General features: G+C 46.0%; 1 protein-coding gene across 11 annotated transcripts in view; it reads right to left on the minus strand.

The window, feature by feature from the left end:
* rerea (arginine-glutamic acid dipeptide (RE) repeats a) overlaps window positions 1-22720 on the minus strand; it is a 564590-nt gene that overhangs the window by 141330 nt on the left and 400540 nt on the right. For all 11 annotated transcript variants that reach the window (XR_011587646.1, XM_070860497.1, XM_070860493.1 and 8 more), the window contains one exon: window positions 2335-2433. Coding sequence is in view for 10 of the 11 variants with exons in the window: in XM_070860497.1 (XP_070716598.1) it covers window positions 2335-2433 (99 nt within the window). In the remaining variant the exon portion in view is untranslated. The remainder of the gene's footprint in view (window positions 1-2334; window positions 2434-22720) is intronic.

Consider the following 22720-nt stretch of genomic DNA (forward strand, 5'->3'; position numbering starts at 1 on the left):
CTCACCATTACTAACAAGATAGACTCTCTTTCTCTCTGTGGTTTCAACTTTCAAAGGAAATATATTGTTTAAAAAGGGGCAACATTAAAAAGGCATCTTGAATAGATTTTTTAAATTGAGTTATATAAGCTTTCATAAATAAATAATCCCCTTTTATGCAGTGGGAAAGATTATTCTTTTGCAGTTGAAAGCTCCATTTATAAGAAGTAAAGTGGAATTACTCCACGTATGTCCATTCTACTGTGTGCTCAAGGTCTCCTCATTTATATTGAACCAAATTGGAGGAGATCTTAAACTCCTTTGTATTTCATTCTGGAAAAAAATCATTGATATCAAAGTGTTGACAGACCATCAATACAGTTTTTGCCGCCCCAAAACACAGAGTCTAGTTTAAAGGGTTGAACTACCACAGAAGCAAGAGACACTGGCTCCATTGTAACTACAGACTCAGTGACACTTAGATGGCACTTCTACTTTAAACTTGACTCTACTTAAGAGTTACTCAAAGCTAAGCATAGAGGCAATTGAATGCTGTGAAATGGCCAAAAACCATGAAAGAAAAAGATCTAAATCTCAATTAGACTAGAACGTAGGAATTTATTTGTAGAGCACCCTTTAAATAAATTGTGCCAAGAGCTTCGCTCAGTGGTCACTGGTTACATGGAGCTGAACCATACAGACCAGGAAAGTTGGAGGTACAATTCCCAATCTGAGCTCTGATGACCATTAGGTTTTTATAATTTGCCTCAGCCTCTTTGGACTACAGGAGAGGGGAGGGTAATTTTAGACAAAATTACCACTCCTGCCTGCTATCCAGTGACCCCTGCTAGAAAGTGTGTAGGTGAATACCTTCGGGCAAAAGTGTGATGCTTCCCCTACCCACCACCCCGCTCCCCGCTTCTGACTGAGCGCCTGCTGACACTCACAGATTTCCTTCATTACAGCAGTGTACCATTTGAGCGAAATGTGGAAGGGCTGACGGTGAAGCCGTACCCAGGAGGAGAGGGAATAAATGGGGGAAAGTGTGTTTGGGCTGGGGGGCGGGGAGGAAGGAGGGGAGGGGTGGGAAGAGAAATCTTTAAAAAAGACATTTCAGCAACCCTTCCTATTATTTGTAAAACCTGCAAAGGGCATAAACATGCATGTGAGTGAGAGAGCGAGCGAGTAAGTGAGAGAGTGAGTGGGAGAGATAATAAAAACCGAAGCATACAACAACATTTCTGGCGCTGCTCTCAACAACAGGAAACATAAAGGATACAACTAAGAGCCAGGCAAGATCATCATTCAAGGTGATTTGCCCTGCAGCCACTCATGAAAATTGCATGAACAGTGTTTATTTATCAAAATAGCTATCATCTGTGAAAGATTTTGGCCCTTGGTAGTTCCACATGAAAATTTAAAATGTGACGCAACAGAAGTTTAAAATCCTGTCAAAAACCATTCAAGAAACAAAATGCGGAGTGACTTTGAACAGTATTCAATAGTGACACTGCTTGTTACACAAGTCCTCCTTTGAGATAAGAACAGCGCATTTTCTACCATCTCTGGCAAGACTTGGGCTGCCAGGTGCAGATCTGCCTTGTAAACAGGATGCAGCTGTCCAGAAGATTTCAAGTAGCTGCAATACGATAAGAGCAGCCGCACTCGCATATATGAAACATTGTTGGAACTGGCACTTAGTAGACATAGCCACTAGTATCTATAGTATACTGAAACTATATTTTAATGGTATGCACTTACAATCTCTAATAGGCAATGGATCAAATAAATGCATAAAAATAAATGAAATCAGGAACTCTCTGGAGTGTGTGTGTGTGTGTGTGTGTGTATGTGTGTGTAATATAGATAGATAATATAATGTATATATATACACACACACACAAATTCAGTTTTTTTTTATATAAATAAAAAGCAAAATCATTCCTCTGCAAATCCTCAACTTCCAAGTTGCAGGCAAAACCATCAGAATGACAGATACCTCCATTTTATGAATGGGGCAGTAGGGAAACATTTATTTCTCAGTCCTAATTATAAACCAATGAAAAGCTTCATATCAACATAAAAGGAAGGATGGAGCAGTAACTTCCTTAAGAAACCAATAATTTCACTCTTGACTTTTTCAGATTATTCGAGGTTCCAATTAACAACTGGAGCATGAGGAACTCAAGTACTTATTTGCATTTTTCCCTTTCAATTTTGCAACAACTTTCTATTACTGCTGGAAAAGGATCTCATTCTCGTAGACTCAAAAATGATTTAAGTGACGGCAGTTTTATTGAAAACGCCAAAGATTTCTTAGTTTGTTTCAGAAATGTAAATATAGATTTTGCTTACCATTTCATCGTCGGACCAACATTTTTCAATCAGTTTGGGCACAGGCTTCTTAACCAGTCGCTGCAAGGCCTTTCCTGCGTCATAGCTGCTCTCGTGTAACTGTAATACGGGAAGGGGTGGAAGAGGCAGAAACAGGACCATTAGACACGTAAAAACACACAAAAATGAAAGGAAAAAATTAACTGGTGCAAGCAAGAGTCACTATCACTACACAATACTTCCAATGCAAATATGCTACATTAAGAGCAGATAAATCCTAAAAATTTCCAATAAAATCAATATCCTCATACATATCAATATGTATGAGAGAGTGGTCTGAATTAAAAAGTTAAACACAGAAATCCATGGTGATAAGTGATATTGTAAAAGGCAGCCATTTTGCTTTATTAGTGCCAACTGTAAATGTTTTTATTCTTTCATTCTAAAACATCAACATTTATCCCATCTGTTTATGGAAAACTATGTCCCAAGATAGTATGGCAATTTTTCCCCCCCCCAGCGAGGCTTTACGCTAGGATCGTAGAATTTTGCGTAAAAGATTTATCCCAATGTATCTCCACTGGCTCTCTGAAAGAACGATCCAGTTAGTTCCATTCCCTATGTCTTTTTAATTTTTTTCTTTGACATATTTATTCACTAGGGGTATATGTGCACAAATCATTGCAGGTGGCAGGGCAGATTGAGAAAGCAGTTAAAAAAGCTTACGGGATCCTGGGCTTCATGAACAGCGGTATAATTAGCCTAACATCTATCGTTGGGAAAATGCTGGAGTCCATTATTAAGGAAGCAGTAGCAGGACATTTGGAAAAGCATAATTCAACCAAGCAGAGTCAGCATGGTTTTATGAAAGGGAAATCATGTTTGAAAATTTGCTGCAGTTCTTTGAGGATGTAAAGAGCAGGGTGGTTAAGGGGGAAACCAGTGGATGTGGTGTATTTGGATTGCCAGAAGGCATTCGATAAGGTGCCACATAAAAGGTTACTGCACAAGATAAAAGTTCACGGGATTGGGGGTAATATATTAGCATAGATCGAGGATTGGCTAACCGACAGAAAAGAGTGTCGGGATAAATGGGTCATTTTCCGGTTGGCAAACAGTAACTAGTGGGATGCCGCAGGGATTGGTGCTGGGTCCTCAACTATTTACAATCTATATTAATGACTTGGATGAAGGGACCGAGTGCAATGTAGCCAAGTTTGCTGATGATACAAAGATGGGTGAGAAAGCAAATTGTGAGGATATAAAAAATCTGCAACGGAATGGCAGGCAGTGACTAGTGGAGTGCCGCAGGGCTCAGTGCTGGCACCCCAGTTCTTTACAATATACATTAACGATTTAGATGAAGGAAGTGAGTGTAATATCTCCAAGTTTGCAGATGACACTAAACTGGGAGACGCTAAGAGGCTGCAGGGTGACTTGGACAGGTTAGGTGAGTGGGCAAATGCATGGCAGATGCAGTATAATGTAGATAAATGTGAGGTTATCCATTTTGGGGGCAAAAACACGAAGGCAGATTATCTGAATGGCGGCAGATTAGGAAAAGGGGAGGTGCAACGAGACCTGGGTGTCATAGTTCATCAGTCATTGAAAGTTGGCATGCAGGTACAGCAGGCGGTGAAGAAGGCAAATGGTATATTGGCCTTCATAGCGAGGGGATTTGAGTATAGGAGCAGGAAGGTCTTACTGCAGTTGTACAGGGCCTTGGTGAGGCCTCACCTGAAATATTGTGTGCAGTTTTGGTCTAATCTGAGGAAGGACGTTCTTGCTATTGAGGGAGTGCAGCGAAGGTTCACCAGACTGATTCCCGGGATGGCAGGACTGATATATGAGGAGAGACTGGATTGACTGGGCCTGTATACACTGGAGTTTAGAAGGATGAGAGGGGATCTCAGAAACATATAAAATTCTGACAGGACTGGACAGGTTAGATGCAGGAAGAAGGATAAAGGGTAATCTATATAGCACCGAGATGAGGAGAAACTTCTTCACTCAGAGTTGTTAACCTGTGGAATTCCCTACCGCAGAGAGTTGTTGATGCCAGTTCATTGGATATATTCAAGAGGGAGTTAGATATGACCCTTACGGCTAATGGGATCAAGGGGTATGGAGAGAAAGCAGGAAAGGGATACTGAGGGAATGATCAGCCATGATCTTATTGAATGCGGTGCAAGCTCGAGGGGCCGAATGGCCTACTCCTGCACCTATTTTCTATGTTTCTATGAGACAGGCTAAGTGAGTGGGCAAATATTTGGCAGATGGAGTATAATGTGGAAAAATGTGAGGTAATCCACTTTAACAGAAAAAATAGAAAAGCAAAATAGGTGCAGGAGTAGGCCATTCGGCCCCTCGAGCCTGCACTGCCATTCAATAAGATCATGGCTGATCATTCCCTCAGTACCCCTTTCCTGCTTTCTCTCCATACCCTTTGATCTCTTTAGCAGTAAGGGCCATATCTAACTCCCTCTTGAATATATCCAATGAACTGGCATCAACAACTCTCTGCGGTAGGGAATTCCACAGGTTAACAACTCTGAGTGAAGAAGTTTCTCCTCACCTCGGTGCTATATAGATTACCCCTTATTCTTCTTCCTGCATCTAACCTGTCCAGTCCTGTCAGAATTTTATATGTTTCTATGAGATCTCCTCTCATCCGTTTAAACTCCAGTGTATACAGGCCCAGTCAATCCAGTCTCTCCTCATATATCAGTCCTGCCATCCCGGGAATCAGTCTGGTGAACCTTCGCTGCACTCCCTCAATAGCAAGACCGTCCTTCCTCAGATTAGACCAAAACTGCACACAATATTTAAATGGAGAAACATTGCAAAGTGCTGCAGTACAGAGGGACCTGGGGGTCCTTGTGCATGAAACACAAAACGTTAGTATGCAGGTACAGCAAGTAATCAGAAAGGGAAATGGAATGTTGGCCTTTATTGCAAGGGGGAATAGAGTATAAAAGCAGAGAAGTCCTGTTACAACTGTATTGGTGAGTCCACACCTAGAGTATTGCATACAATTTTGGTCTCTGTATTTAAGGAAGGATAGTCTTGCATTGGAGGCTGTTCAGAAAAGGTTCACGAGGTTGATTCCGGAGATGAGGGGGTTGACTTATGAAGATAGGTTGAGTAGGTTGGGTCTACACTCACTGGAGTTCAGAAGAATGAGACGTGATCTTATCGAAACATATAAGATAATGAGGGGGCCTGACAAGGTGGATGCAGAGAGGATATTTCCACTCATAGGGGAAACTAAAACTAGGGGACATAGTCTCAGAATAAGGGGCCACCCATTTAAAACTGAGATGAGGAGGAATTTCTTCTCTCAGAGGATTATAAATCTGTGGAATTCCCTGCCCCAGAGAGCTGAGGAGGCTGGGTCATTGAATATATTTAAGGTGGAGATAGACAGATTTTTGAGCGATAAGGGAATAAAGGGTTATGGAGAGCGGGCAGGGAAGTGGAGCTGAGTCCATGGTCAGATCAGCCATGATATTAAATGGCAGAGCAGGCTCGAGGGGCCAGGTGGCCTACTCCCGCTCCTATTTCTTATGTTCTTATGTTTTTATAGAGTATACAAGCGTGGACATTATGATGAACCTGTATAAAACACTGGTTCGGCCTCAAGTGGAGTATTGTGTCCAATTCTGGGCACTGCACTTTAGGAAGGATGTGAAGGCCTTAGAGAGGGTGCAGAAAAGATTTACGAGAATGATTCCAGGGATGAGGGACTTCAGTTACGTGGATAGACTGGAGAAGCTGGGGTTGTTCTCCTTGGAGCAGAGAAGATTGAGAGGAGATTTGATCGAGGTGTTCAAAATCATGAGGGGTCTGGACAGAGTAGATCGAGACAAACTGTTCCCATTGGTGGAAGGTTAGAGAACCAGAGGACACAGATTTAAGGCGATTGGCAGAAGAGCCAAAAGCGACACAAGAAAAAACTTTTTTACGCAGCGAGTGGTTAGGATCTGGAATGCGCTGCCTGAAAGGGTGGTGGAGGCAGATTCAATCGCGGCTTTCAAAAGGGAGTTGGATAAGTACCTGAAGGAAAAATATTTGTAGGGCTACGGGAAAAATGCGCGCATATGGGGACTAGCTGAGGTACTCAGAGAACCGGCACAGGCTCAACAGGCCGAATAGCCTTCTTCCATACAGCAACCATTCTATGATTTTAAAACTAATCATACACACTGCTTTCATCATTGTATCTGATAGGGTATTCCTTGTTCTAACAACTTTTCTGCATTAAAAACTTCTTCATCTCTCCCTTTCCACACATCTTGCAAACATGAGCTGTAGATTGTGCGTCTAAACAGATAATTAGAACTTAATGGATTACTAAAAGAGGTGTCTTTAATCGAAAAAGTATTGCGAAAAATAAATATATCAATTTTTCTAAAATTAATTCTTGTACCCCATTAAAAAAAATTACCAAAGAGTCGCACAAACCAGATTAATCCAGGTTTGATTTCTGGTCTGTGATACTTCAGCTGATATCAGCCAGAACATTAATAGGGGTTCTACAATTGAGCTCAATGCTACTGAATTAGCGAAGGGTAAAATTAGCCAGGGATCCTGTTGTATTTCTGACAAAAGGTCATTGACCTGAAACGTTAACTGTTTCTCTCCCCACAGATTCTGCCTGACCTGCTGAGTATTTCCAGCTTTTTCTGTTTTTAATCCTGTTGTATTTCTTCAGGTAAGGGAAGTTTGGGCTTGGCTCTGATCAAATAATTTGACGATAACTGAAAAATAACGTGGCGAGTTTTAAACATACTGGCAGTCTTCTGGCACCTTACCCATGAGTCAACACCCTCAAGAGTTAAATCGGAAAGACAAAATGAAGAGCATTGTACCTAAAACCAGCTTATTTAGGCAACAAAAACAAAGCACTAGAGCCAGCAGGCTCCGTCATTTCTCCTATAACAAAACATTTTCCATTGTCTTGTTAGATGTGGAGTGTGGTGAATCTTTGTCAGCTACTATTCACAGTTACCAAGTAACACTGTTGAAGTTAAATTCGATAGTGCTCCTAATTCACACAACAGTGATGCATAAAACACAACACAGTGCAATCATGAAAATGCAATGATTTCTGCAGCACCATCTGGTCTCTTTAACTTACTTTATATTAAGAATTCACTGTCCACCACATATTTTATCTTGCATTGGATGGCTGTCAGTCAAACAAAAGCTTAATCCAAATTACCGTTCACTGATGAATATAAACCATGAAAGCAACGTGAATGCTCATCGAAACTCATTAAGAACATAAGAATTAGGAGAGCAGTAGGCCGTATGGCCCCTCGAGCCTACTCCACCATTCAATAAGGTCATGGCTAATCTTCGACCTCGACTCCACTTTCCCGCCCGATCTCTATATCTCTTGATTCCCCTCAAGTTGACAAATCCATCTATCTCAGCCTTGAATATACTCAACGATTCAGCATCCACAGCCCTCTGGGTGAATTCCAAAGATTCACAAGCCTCTGAGTAAAGAAATTTCTCATCTCAGTCTTAAATGGCCGACCTCTTATCCTGAGACTATGCCCCCTAGTTCAGGACTCTCCAGCCAGGCGAAACAACCTCTCAGCATTTACCCTGCCAATTCCCCTCAGAATCTTATATGTTTCAATGAGATCACACCTCATTTTTCTAAACTCCACAGAGTGTAGGCCCAATCTACTCAATCTCCTCAGAGGACAAACCTCTTATCCCAGGAATCAATCGAGTGAACCTTCATTGCGCCATCTCCAAGGAGTGCTGATCATTTAATCTGGTTGATAAGAAGGTCTGGTATTGTCATGCAACTGTCTCTCAATAGGGTGAATCCATAGATTTAATATCACGTTGCCAACATGTGCAATTCCTAAACAGATATTTGGTTTAAAATGGCGATCAGAGCAGGCAGTTGGCAGTAGATAGGGAATGGAGTGAGCAGCAGTATCTTTTAACAATTTACATACTACTATATCCAAAATCAGTGTTCAGAATTCTAAACCCCGATCTTACATGAATTCAGAAAATAAAACTTGTACATAAGCCGAATTAAAAATACTTTTATTGGGCAATATTGTAAGGGGGAGGGGGGGAAGGGGGAAGGGGGAGGGGGAAGAAAACACAACACACAGAGAAAAAGACCAAATTGTTCCTTGGTTGAAAGCGTAAATAACAAGGGTTGGCAGGGCTGTCAGAGCAACACAATTTCACTGCAAGGTCTCATTGTGTCTGCACAAACTGCTTATATGATCTGCCATTTTCTGTCAACACCAACCCGAAGAATAAATTTTCCTTTTGGCATGGCTCAGCTGTCAAGCACCTTCGCGCGATAATGAACTCATGAATTACATCTCGCCGCTCTGACAGTCCCCATCCAACACATCAAAATATTGTTTTTCAATTGTAATTTATAACTTCATTTGCATTCCCCTCTTTTTCCACTGTGACCTTCCTCAAGTGGCACTGCATGGTTGCAGTCATAACAAGACCACCGATGCATCATTTGTGATTATAGCTATTATATTTCTAGCTCCATAGATCACACAGTAGTTACATTCTTCACCACCATGGCACGAAACAGAACTTGGGTCAGCATTTTCTGACTGCTCTGTGAATACTTTTAATACAATTTTCATTACCTTTTACTGTGCCTGTGTATTATCAAAAATGTAATGATAGAGTGCAGCATCAATACAGGCAAAATAGTAATATTTTCTTTCCTCCTCCCCCAATACTTGCATTACATTGTACACCAAGCTTTAAAAATATATATTCTGGTAGATAAAAAAATACATGTTCATCTTTCGCCTCACGTTAGTCTGGCAGATAAGAGATTACTTAGGATGCTGGGGCTCAAGATACTGCTGGGAGTCCTAGTACCCACTGAATTATACATTAAAATAAGTCACTGCAATTGAGCGAGAAGGGGAGAAAATTAAATGACAGTAGGCAAGTGTGTGTTTTTTCCTCTCCCATAATCCCTGCCAAAAAAACAACAAAAAATCTCTCCATATAAACACAGAACTCTACTTATTTGAACCAGAGGCCCATATCTCGCATTGTGCAATGCAATGCTATATATGAAGGCTGGGAAAAGTTGAATTAATTCAAATTTCAAACTAAAAATACAGCATTAACAAGTTTTGGTTGTGTATACATTATGAAACATAAGAATGCCCCCCTCAACTTAATCCAAATTATAACGTAGCACTGCAGTAACCATGTTTTCTGATTTACTTCCAATCTTTCCTAAAGATGGCGAGTACTGCTGGAGAACAGTTCCATATATTTTAGTTTTGGTTACTTTTAATTCAATTTACCTCAAAGTTCATGTTCCCGCTCTTTCAATGCACACTGGAAGCTCTTTTATGATTAACCTGCACAAAACTACATTTTCACCATAAATAGTCGGGCCTTGTTGACAAAACGCACTTAACTGAGATAAACATAGCAGCAGACTCGCTCTTTTAATTGGGAGTTACGTCTTTTGAGTACCAACAAAAACCGTCTTCAGAGGCAAGAATAGATTTTCAAATTCACGACATAAAGTAGCTAATCTGACAAAATAAATGTCCCTCTCGGTCTATATTTAAGGGGAATAGTCTCATAAGAACATAGGAAATAGGAACAGGAGTAGGCCATTTGGCTCCTCAAGCTTGCTGCGCCATTTAATATCATGGCTAATCTGATCATGGACTCAGCTCCACTTCCCTGTCCACTCCCCATAACCCTTTATTTCCTTACCGCTCAAAAATCTGTCTATCTCCGCTTTAAATATATTCAATGACCTAGCCTCCACAGTTCTCTGGGGCAGAGAATTCCACAGATTTACGACCCTCGGAGAGAAGAAATTCCTCCTCATCTCGGTTCTGAATGGGAAACCCCTTATTCTGAGACTATGCCCCCTAGTTCTATATTCCTCCACGAGTGGAAACATCCTCTCTGTATCTACCCTGTCGAGCCCCCTCAATATTTTATAGGTTTCAATAAGATCCCCTCTCATTCTTCTGAACTCCAATGAGTATAGGCCCAACCTACTCAACCTTTCTTCATAAGTCAACCCCCTCATCTCAGGAATCAACCGAGTAAGCCTTCTCTGAACTGCCTCCAATGCAAGTATATCCCTCCTCAAATAAGGAGACCAAAACAGTACGTAGTACTCTAGGTGTGGTCTCACCAATACCCTGTGCAGTTGCAGCAGTACTTCCCTGCTTTTATACTCCATCCGCCTTGCAATAAAGGCCAACATTACATTTGCCTTCCTGATTACCTGCATACAAAACTTTTGTGTTTCATGCACAAGGACCTCCAGGTCCCTCTCTACTGCAGCATTTTGTAATCTCTCTCTATATAAATAATAATTTGTTTTATTTTCCTGCCAAAGTGGATAACCTCACACTTTCCAACATTATGGGCCCAAGTTTCGACCCGCGCCTAGAACGGCGCAGTCCCGATCTGGACGCCCGTTTTTTGCGCCACAAAGTGCGCCTAAAAAAAAACTTCCAGATTCTCCAGCTCCCTGCAGGTCGTTTGCAGCTCGGCGCAGCGCAGCAGGTGCTGTAAGGGGCGGAGCCAGGTCCCTGCGCTGAAAACAGTGCCAGGACCTCTGCACATGCGCGCTACAGTGGGCGCGCATGTGCAGTAGCTCCAGGCGTCCAAAGCTGTGTGGGAGGGGCCGAAGCACGCAGCCCCTAGCCCTGGCCGAATGGCCTCACTGGAGCTGCGTGAATAAGGCTCCTCCCACGGCCAGCTCCTGCTTCCTCCCGACCCGACTCGACTCCCGCTTCCCGCCCCCCCGCCTCTGGACCGGACCCGACACCGACCCGACCCCCGCTCCCCCCCACCCTCCCCGACTGGACCCGACCTCCCTCCCCCCGACCTGACCTCCCTCTCTTCCTCCCCCCGACCCGAACCGAACCGTTCTCCCTCCCACCACACCCCCGACCCCGACCCGACCCAACGCCACCTACCTGTAAATCTGGTGCTGGGAACGGGCCCTGCCCGAAGTCTCGGGCCCGGCCAGCCTCCCTCCCCCTTCTCCTTTCCCCACGCACCCCCCCATCTCCTTTCCCCCCATCTCCCCCCCCCTCCTTTCCCACCCCCCCATTTTCCTCCTCCCCCCTCCCCCTTCCCCCCCTCGCTGTCAGAAACACAGACACTGACAGACAGAGAATGAGAGACACACACAGACAGACAGAGACACTGACAGAGACACACTGGGGGGGGAGGGGGCATCCCAGCACGTTGTTGGAGGGCTCCTGGTGCTGCAGTCGGTATGTTTCTATGTTTCTATGGTAAGTAGAAAATGTTTTATTTATTGATTTAAAAAAAAAATTATTTCTTATTAATTTTTTGGGGTTGATTTATTGATGTTTTTATCATTTATTATTGATGATGGCTCTTTATTTGTAAAACTGAAGTGTTTAATGTTTGTAAACTTCCCTTTAAACCCCCCCCGCCGCATTCCCTACGCCTGATTTGTAACCTACACCTGATTTTCTAAAGTGTAGACAAGGTTTTTTCGAGCGTACAAAAATCTTCACTTACTCCATTCTAAGTTAGTTTGGAGTAAGTTTTCACTGACGAAACTTTGAAAACAGGCGTAAGTAACCGGACACGCCCCCTTTTGAAAAAAAAATTCTGTTCCAAAGTGAAACTGTTCTGACTAGAACTGGAGCAAACTAAATGGCGAGAATTCCGATTTCTGAGAGACTCCATTCTACACCAGTTGCTCCTAAAAATCAGGAGCAAATCATGGCAAAACTTGGGGCCTATACTCCATCTGCCAAATTTTTGCCCACTCACTTAGCCTGTCTATATCCCTTTGCAGATTCTTTGTGTCCTCCTCCCAACTTGCTTTAGCACCCATCTTTGTATCATCAGCAAACTTGACAACATTACACTTGGTCCCTTCATCCAAGTCATTAATATAGATTGTAAATAATTGAGGCCCCAGCACCGATCCCTGTGGCACCCCACTAGTTACCATTTGCCAACCGGAAAATGATCCATTTATCCCTACTCTCTGTTTTCTGTTAGTTAGCCAGTCCACTATCCATGCTAATATATTACCCCCAACCCAGTGAGCTTTTATCTTGGGCAGTAACTTTTTATGTGGTACCTTATCAAATGTCTTCTGGCAATCCAAATACACCACATCCATGGTTCCCCTGCTCATTACATCCTCAAAGAACTCCAGCAAATTTGTCAAACATGATTTCCCTTTCATAAAACCATGCTCGACTGTATTATGCTTTTCCAAATGTCCTGCTACTGCTTGCTTAATAATGAACGCCAGCTTTTTCCCAACGACAGATGTTGGACTAATTGCTTTCTGTCTGCCTCCTTTTTTAAATAAGCATAAGGGGTTGGCCATTTAAGATCAAGATGAGGAGTTTTTTCACTCAGGTTTGTGAACCTTTGGAAACCTCTGCCACAGAGGGCTGTGGATGCTTAGCCTTTGTGTATATTCAAGGCTGAGATCGCTAGGTTTTTGGACTTCAGGGGAATCAAGGGATATGGAGATTGGGCGGAAAAGTGAAGTTGAGGCCGATGATCAGCCATGACCTTATTGAATTGCGGAGCAGGCTCGAGGGGCCGTATGGCCGACTCCTGCTTCTTATGTTCATTCAATCTAGCATTTGCCATTTTCAGAATTGTAATGACTTAAACATTACTGCATGCTACACCGCAAATTATACCCACAACTACCCTTGGGCTATCTTGCTTCATGTTACAACTAGCCAGACAAAACCCAAGGAAGACAAAAAAAATACGTAGGACAAAAAAAAACATTCACTGGGAAAGAAATATTTCTTCTGCAGCCAAGAATAACAAATTCCCAGACTCGAATGGGCAACGAAACTGTTACAGATACAAGCCACAGAAACAAGACTCCACAGTTGCAATATGAAGCCGAGTGAGTGTTTATGTACAGGTACTAGCATGAAGGAAGCGATGTGCCTTCTCTAATCTTGGCTCTGGTTGTCAAGCTGCTTCTTCATCCATTCACATTCCCTCCAAATGGCACCCACGATCTTCTCTCCCCTTTTGCTTCCCACCCCCGACCCCCACCTCCTCTCCCCTCCCCTCGCCCCCCTCCCCTCTCCTCCCCTCCCAAGCTCTGTGCTGAATTTTTTTTTTAGCCTCTGTCGACATGCTCAGTAGCTCGCAGCGCACTGAAACACTTGAAATAAAAATGATGAAAAGATGCTCAAGATCACAATGATGAAAATAGTGGCGGGCTTCCGGGAACAAATAAATCTGCTTTGAAACCAATGGAATTCCTGCTACCACACATGTTGCCTTCCAGACAAGTTTACAAAAAAAGGTTAATATTGTAATTATAATCCATTTTAAAATGTTATGTCAATTTTAAATATGGAAGCTTGCATAAAACTTCAGATTTTGATTTATTCAAATGCATTCAGGATCCTTTGTGTGTTCTCCCCACGGTTCAGTTAGTGAATGCAATACCTAATGTGTACGTGTCTGGACAGCAAGTGAGAAAGGAATCATTCATGAATGTGATGCCTCTCTCAATCATTTCGGCTATGGTTTTCCACTTCTGCGTTCACCAGTGTACGATCCCTCTCCCAAAGCAAGTGGCTGTAAAACCACTGGCTGACATGATCACACTTTCCAGCAAGGGGGCATAACCTAATAATTAGAGCTAGGGTGTTCAGGGGTGATGTCAGGAAGCACTTCTTTACATGAAGTGTAGTGGAAATCTGGAAACCCTCTCTTCCCCAAAGTTGTTGATATTTGAAGATATCAAATCTGAGATTGTTAGATTTTTGTTAAGCAAGTGTATCAAGGGTTACGGAACCAAGGCTGGTAGATGGAGTTAAGATACAGATCAGCCACGATCTAATTGAATAGTGGAACAGGCTCAAGGATCTGAATGGCCTAGTCTTCTTCCTATGACATGCAGAATTGGAAAACCACATCCTCATTATCAAGACTCGTATCAAGAATGATTACATTACTGAGGCACCTGTGGAAGCAGTAAAGGTCAGCGACTTCGGAAAAGTATGGAAATATGCAATTTTTTTCAAGTGTGCAGAAAAAGTGTTCTTTTTAAAAAATTTACCCTCACTTTGCTTTATGGTGATAGTAGTTGATAAATTATCTTTTCTTTAGGTGTTACATAATCAGAATCAAACACATTCTGCAATATGCCAAGTAAATTAACCGCGTAGAGTAAAAATGTTGAACCTTGGCTTCAGAAGGACACTCTGGAAAACTGAACAATATTTCAAATTCAGAATTTTATCGAAGTACTGGGTTGTTTTCAATCTGGGTTTAATTTATAAAATGTTAAATGCAACATTTGAAAACTATAGAAACCAATTTAAGAATTTCTATTGGCAACGACAACAGCATTTTCGACAGTAATGAAATCAAGCTTTGTGCCTTTTCTCCTCGCCCTTGTTTTCCTCATCGTATGCAGCCAATCTTCGACAAGTCCCATTCTGAAACTGTCTACTGCCAGCAGTACAAGTGGTATCTATGCTTTTTCTTTCTCTTCTCTCCCACCCCCCTCGCCCCAAAAGCACATGAGCTTTGCTTGATACAGCAGCACAGTTTAAATTGCCATCACTGTGTTGAGCTTGCCGAGAGTGTGAAAAAGGTAGTTTTAAATGTGCATTTAAACTTAACTCGAGCTGTTGCTAATTTCCACAAATGTGGGATAAATCTGTGGGCAATCATCAGTCAAGGGAGGGAAAGAATCATCAATACTGTATCAGTTGCGATTGGACTAGTACCAGTTGGTTCTGGATGCTATCATGACGTTGAACTAGATTTGGATGTAAGAGCTGAATGTCGGGGTGGCGAGAGTAGTTCTCCTCGACATCGAGGCAGCATTTGACGGAGTATGGAGTATGGCCCGAGCAAAGGCGAAGTCAATGAGGGTCAAACAGAAAACCCTCCAGTGGCTGGAGTCATACCTGATGCAAAGGATGATGGTTATTGGCTAGCGGAGGCCAATCATTGAAGGCCCATATCACATCACTGCACGAGTTCCTCAAGGAAATATCCTCAGCCCAACCATCTTCAGCTGCGTCATCAATTACATTTTGTTCATAATAAGGTCAAGGGTAGGGCTGGTGATTCCATAGTGTTCAGCTCCATTCACAACTCCTCCGATAATGAAGCAGCTCATGCCAGCCTACATCAGGACTTCTTAGGGCAACAAGTGGTAGGTAACATTCACAGCACGTACGTGCTAGGTAGTGATCACCTTCAACAAGAGAAAACTCAGCCGGTTTTTCAGCAGCACCACCACCATTGCCTAGGCCCCCACCATCAATATCTTGAGGTCAAGAGTGAACAGAAGCTTAACTGGGCCATCCATACCAACACCAAGAGCAGAGTCAAGGCCGCGCTGAATGACTGACTTCCTGACCCCTCAATGCTTCTCCAGCATCTGCAAGGCTCAAGTCAGGACAGTCAATACTCACCTGAATAGAAACAGCCGCAATAACTGTCACGAAGTTTGACTCCATCCAGAACAGTTTGCTTGAACTACCCCCTTCATCACTGGCGCACTGTGACTGCAGTATGTACTAACTGCACGATGCACTGCAGCAACTCACCACGGTTACTTCAACAGCACCTATCTCGCCCGCAGTCTCTATCACTGAGACAGATAACAACAGCAATGTTGTAGCAACACCTCTGAGTTGATCTCTTCACACATCATCCTGACTTGGATATATATTGCTGTTTCTACTTCGTTGTTGGCCTAAAGGCTTGAAATTTCCTACCTATCATCAGCACAAGCACTGCAGTGGTTCAAGCAGAAGGCCCAACACTACCTTCTCAGGGCAATTAGGAATGGGAAATAAATGCAGTGTTGCCCATATCCTAAGAACAATTAATAACACACACAACAGAATATTTTAATAGTGAATGCATGACTTTGCACATGACTTCTCAATGTCCCAATGTTTATGAAATACTGAAACTTTATTTTTTTACTTAATTCATGCGTGTCACTGGCAAGGCCAGTATTTGTTGTCCAATCCTAATTGCCCTTACGCTGCCATTTCAGAGGGTAGTTAATAGTCAACCACATTGCTATGGGTCTGGAGTCACAAAAAGGCCAGACTGGGTAAGGACGGCAGATTTCCTTCCCTAAACGACATTAGTGAACCAGATGGGGTTTTCTGGTAGTTTCACCATTACTGATGCTAGCTTTTTTTAAATTCCAGATGAACTGAATTTAAATTTTCCAGCTGCCATGGTGGGATTTGAACTCAGGTCTCTGGATCATTAGTCCAGTAACATAACCACTATGCTACCATACCCCGCTTCTCCTCACCCAAGCATGAGCAGAGAAACATTTTACACGGCTCGGGTCTGAAATTCCAGATGGTCGCTATGCCCATCACAAATTAGTGGGAAAGGTTCATGCGTATGATCTGGGCAGGCAGCCAGGCGTGTAACGGTGCATGAAAGGTGTCTCTCCACCCCTGCCCCAATCTGCCACTGATAGCATAGCATACATGAACTGGCAGACAAGTCCAGGACTAAGAAGGGAAAAGTTATGGGACCCATGTTTTGGTTTGCAGAGTTAAATTAAAACACTACATTTCTGTTAAGTTGAACATATTACTGGAGAATTTTAACTATAGCCCTTAAAAGGAAAAGAAAATCTTGGAAGGAAAGGTTACTTCTTACTCAATGTACTCCTGCCTTTAATAGAAAAAAATAGCAGTTTTACGATGAAATTCTTTAAAATAAAAACCGATGAGTAAATTGAATGGGTGAAAAATGTGGTAGTAGTTTCAATTTTCTTTTTGAAGATATAGATCTTATCTGTTCTCCCCACATCTAGTTATTCCCTTTCCATTCTTTTTTCTGATTTCCTTGAACCACATGCTATCGATGACCAAGCAAATGGCGCCCATCACCACTTTTGCTGCTCAAGGCAGAAACTTGGAGGGACTGAGTGACTTGGAGCTAATTCTCTACAATTTGAACGCAGCTACTACAGAGTACTAAAGACACATGAGTGACTTATCAACAGAGTGCACTAGAATGCTGAACTCGTTAACAAAAAAAAGCTATTTAAAATATCAGATCAATATTTCTTCTCATCTAAATGTTCTATTTCTGGTTAATGAACAACATTTCCAGTAAATTAGGGAGGGAGATAAAATCACAGTAAAAAGAGAGGGGAACAAAAACTCCTACTAACTGCAACATAACACAATCACACACTCCAAATAATAGCCGAAGTTTAATCAACATGTCTGCTTATGGTAATAATTTGCTCTTTGTTTGTGGTGAAACAATGGTATAGAATGACGGTTCAAGATGAATGCTTGAATGAACAGATGTGTGACAATAAATTTTAACTTTAAATGCATTCAATTAAGACACTCGGCATCAGTAACTGTGACACAGTAGGTCTGAATTTAACAAAATTAACTGAATGTAACACAAAAGAAAGGATATAGGCGCACTGGAGAGGGTGCAGAGAAGATTTACAAGGATGATACCAGAAATGCGAGGGTATACATATCAAGAAAGAATGAATAGGCTGGGTCACTTTTCTCTTGAAAAAAGAAGGCTGAGGGGTGACCTAATAGAGGTCTTTAACATTATGAAAGGTTTTGATAGAGTGGATTCAGAGAGAATGTTTCCACTTGTGGGGAACAGCATAGCTAGAGGCCATCAATATAAGATAGTCACCAAGAAATCCAATAGGGAATCGAGAGGAAACGTCTTTACCCAGAGAGTGGTGAGAATGTGGAACTCGCTATCACAGGGAGTGGTTGAGGCTAGACAAGCATATGAGGGAGAAGGGAATAGAGGGTTATGCTGATAGATTTAGATGAGGAAAGACGGGAAGAGGCTCAAGTGGACTGGTTGGGCCGAATGGCCTGTTTCTGTGCCGTATAAACTGTGTAATCCTATGTAACATCGTGTCACTCAAGTTCCTGATTTCAGCCTGGCTGTCTCAAAGAAGTTCTGAGGTAAGGTGAGACAACTCCACAAAGGGAGGGATGACAAATCCACATAATTCCTAAACGCATCTCAGTTGCCAAGTAAAAGAAAGCAATTGGCAGAAAATTTAAAACTGATTACATGCTTGTCTTTTTGATTGCGGAATGGTGCCAATGACTTAAAAAGAAAATAATTTTTTTTCCCCAACTGATGAGAGAACCTGTCCATTTTTTAATATATATTTTTTAAACAAGACTGAAGAATTTGGTGTGCACATTTTTATTGTGTGAAGCTCAACACAGTTTTGCGTCTCCCCAATGGTGTGCCTGTTCACTGACTGGCACTGCATAGTGCTATCCTGGAGACATAATCAGTAATGATGAAAATTTCATTTGAATTGAATTTCAAGCTACCCGAAAAATAATTCCATTAATGATTGGAAAATACTGGCAGCCTGTGCGGCTTATTAACAGTGCAGGCCAAGTTATCGTATGTACCTACTGTGGCTGAGCTGTTGCATACCCAGAACGTTGCTTTTTTTCAGGGATGTTCGTGTTTTACACAAAAGCCTTTGTCCTCTTATTAAAAATAAATGTATCTTGTTCTAAGATTATTATGCTTTAATGTATTAGAGACTGTGAATGTTGCAAACAACTGTATTTATGCTGCACACACATTTTAAATAATGATATGCTTGAACAAGGCGAGCAGGAAATTGCCTTTCCTATAAACTCCTTACCACTAAGAATGTCAGGAACTTCAATTACTTGTATCTTATATCTTTCAAAGCACAGTGCAGCACCATCCAAGCACAGGCATAAGCAAGAAACATTTGAGTTAAGGAGTGAATTTTAAGGTTTTTCTCTGATGATATAAACGTTGAATGCATGGACATTTCTAAAACACAGGTTATTTCAACAGGTGAGTTTAAAAAGGAAACATGCATAATGTATGAGTAACAATGGCTTTGAGAAGGGTAGTGGTGGAACACCACTTGTATTTTAACAGAAAAGTGGGTCTGGACCTGGATTCGATGTTGGGGAATGAAACAGGAACTACTATTGTCCGACATGCACAGAACTGATTTTAGTAGCAGACAGATTTGGGCCAAATTCATAGGTAGAAGTTTAAATGGAGAAAAACCAGGAGTCAACGCAAATACAATACAACCACCACTTAAGACAGGGATTGAGCTGATTAATGCTGACACAAGCATTTTTGAAAAAATCAGTTAAAGTCATTTCTGATGTGGCCCATCTTCAGAGTAGTACACACAACCAGAATTAGATTTCAGAATACTGTATACTTCCCACCCCCACTTTCAATTCAATTTTCCTCTTCTTACATGTCTGCCACCACACACCATTCCCAGTTGAGAGCACACTCCCTGCCAATTCTACTCTTCAGCCATCGAGTGCACTGGAGTATCTCCAATTTTCTTTCCCTCTCTTCCTTGTGGGAATTATCTGGCCACTACTCTGTGCCTGACAGAAAAGCTGAGGTCAGGAATTTCTCGAGTAGGCAACCACAGGAATGAAACACACATCCTACCAGCCCTTAATGCACGACAATACTATCTGTAATAATAAATCATATTTGTCCGTCCTGGGCGGGGCCGGGAGCACATGGTCCAATGGACGATCAGGGCATACCCGGCCTCGCAACCAATCAAGGCGGGGAGCTATGGCGCAAATTTTACAAGATTGACTGAGGCTGGGTCTGCTCCAATGAGGCGGCAGCAGAGCCATGGGCGCGGGCACGGGGGCCTTCCAGGGCGTCGCTGTGGTGCAGAGAGGTGGTGGGGGCGGGTCAGAGGGGGTGGGGGCGGGGCAGATAGCGGGGAGGGGGAGATAGCGGCACGGGGAGGGGGAAGAGATAGCGGGGGGGGGGGGCGAGAGATAGCGTGGGGGAGAGAGATAGCGGCGAGAGATAACCGGGGGGAACGAGAGATAGTGGGGGGGGGGCGAGAGATAGCGGGGGGGGGGGGGGGCGAGAGATAGCGGGGGGGGCGAGAGATAGCGGGGGGGGCGAGAGATAGCGGGGGGGGCGAGAGATAGCGGGGGAGGCGAGAGATAGCGGGGGGGGCGAGAGATAGCGGGGGGGGCGAGAGATAGCGGGGGGGGGCGAGAGATAGCGGGGGGGGCGAGAGATAGCGGGGGGGGCGAGAGATAGCGGGGGGGGCGAGAGATAGCGGGGGGGGCGAGAGATAGCGGGGGGGGCGAGAGATAGCGGGGGGGGCGAGAGATAGCGGGGGGGGCGAGAGATAGCGGGGGGGGCGAGAGATAGCGGGGGGGGCGAGAGATAGCGGGGGGGGCGAGAGATAGCGGGGGGGGCGAGAGATAGCGGGGGGGGCGAGAGATAGCGGGGGGGGCGAGAGATAGCGGGGGGGCGAGAGATAGCGGGGGGGGCGAGAGATAGCGGGGGGGGGCGAGAGATAGCGCGGGGGGGGCGAGAGATAGCGGGGGGGGGGCGAGAGATAGCGGGGGGGGCGAGAGATAGCGGGGGGGGCGAGAGATAGCGGGGGGGGCGAGAGATTGCGGGGGGGGCGAGAGATTGCGGGGGGAGCGAGAGATAGCGGGGGGGGGCGAGAGATAGCGGGGGGGGCGAGAGATAGCGGGGGGGGCGAGAGATAGCGGGGGGGGCGAGAGATAGCGGGGGGGCGGCGAGAGATAGCGGGGGGGCGAGAGATAGCGGGGGGGGCGAGAGATAGCGGGGGGGCGGCGAGAGATAGCGGGGGGGGGGCGAGAGATGGGTTGGGGAGAGAGGGGTGGGGGAGGAAGAAGAGCGGGCTGGGGGAGTGGGAAAGAGCGGGCTGGGGGAGGGGGAAAGAGCGGGGCGGGGAGGGGGAAAGAGCGGGGCGGGGAGGGGGAAAGAGCGGGGCGGGGAGGGGGAAAGAGCGGGGCGGGGAGGGGGAAAGAGCGGGGCGGGGAGGGGGAAAGAGCGGGGCGGGGAGGGGGAAAGAGCGGGGCGGGGAGGGGAAAGAGCGGGGCGGGGAGGGGGCAAGAGCGGGGCGGGGAGGGGGAAAGAGGGGGGTGGAGGAGGGGGAGGGGGAGGGGGAAGAGAGTGGAGGGAGAGGGGGGGGAAGAGAGTGGAGGGAGAGGGGGGGAAGAGAGGGGAGGGGGAGGGGGGAAGAGAGGGGAGTGGGAGGGGGGGGAAGAGAGGAGAGGGGGGAAAAGAGAGAGGAGAGGGGGGAAAAGAGAGGGGAGGGGGAGGGGGGGAAGAGAGGGGAGGGGGAAGGGGGGGGAAGAGAGGAGAGGGAGGAAAGGAGAGGGGAGGGGGAGGGGGGAAGAGAGGAGAGGGAGGAAAGGAGAGGGGAGGGAGAGGGGGGAAAAGAGAGGGGAGGGAGAGGGGGAAAAGAGAGGGGAGAGGGAGGGGGGAAAGAGAGGGGAGGGGGGGAAAGAGAGGGAGGGGGAGGGGGAAAGAGAGGGAGGGGGAGGGGGAAAGAGAGGGAGGGGGAGGGGGAAAGAGAGGGAGGGGGAGGGGAAAGGGGGCGGGGGAAGGCGAAAGGGGGCGGGGGAGGGGGAGAGTGGACGGAGAGAGTGGGGGGGCGGAGAGAGTGGGGGGGCGCGGAGAGAGTGGGGGCGGGGCGGAGAGAGTGGGGGGGGCGCGGAGAGAGTGGGGGGGGGCGCGGAGAGAGTGGGGGGGGCGCGGAGAGAGTGGGGGGGGCGCGGAGAGAGTGGGGGGGGGCGCGGAGAGAGTGGGGGGGGGGCGGAGAGAGTGGGGGGGGGGCGGAGAGAGTGGGGGGGGGGGCGGAGAGAGTGGGGGGGCGGAGAGAGTGGGGGGGGCGGAGAGAGTGGGGGGGGGCGGAGAGAGTGGGGGGGGGCGGAGAGAGTGGGGGGGGGCGGAGAGAGTGGGGGGGGGCGGAGAGAGTGGGGGGGGCGGAGAGAGTGGGGGGGCGGAGAGAGGGGGGGGGGCGGAGAGAGTGGGGGGGGGCGGAGAGAGTGGGGGGGGGGCGGAGAGAGTGGGGGGGGGGCGGAGAGAGTGGGGGGGGGCGGAGAGAGTGGGGGGGGGCGGAGAGAGTGGGGGGGGGCGGAGAGAGTGGGGGGAGCGGAGAGAGTGGGGGGGGCGGAGAGAGTGGGGGGGGCGGAGAGAGTGGGGGGGGCGGAGAGAGTGGGGGGGGCGGAGAGTGGGGGGGGGGCGGAGAGAGTGGGGGGGGCGGAGAGAGTGGGGGGGGGCGGAGAGAGTGGGGGGGAGGCGGAGAGTGGGGGGGCGGAGAGGGGGGGGAGGCGGAGAGTGGGGGGGGCGGAGAGAGCGGGGGGCGGAGAGAGCGGGGGGCGGAGAGAGGGGGGGGCGGAGAGAGCGGGGGGCGGAGAGAGCGGGGGGCGGAGAGAGCGGGGGGGCGGAGAGAGCGGGGGGCGGAGAGAGCGGGGGGGCGGAGAGAGCGGGGGGGCGGAGAGAGCGGGGGGGCGGAGAGAGCGGGGGGGCGGAGAGAGCG

This window comes from Pristiophorus japonicus, chromosome 18, assembly GCF_044704955.1.
Source record: "Pristiophorus japonicus isolate sPriJap1 chromosome 18, sPriJap1.hap1, whole genome shotgun sequence".
Classification (NCBI taxonomy): Eukaryota; Metazoa; Chordata; class Chondrichthyes; family Pristiophoridae; genus Pristiophorus; species Pristiophorus japonicus.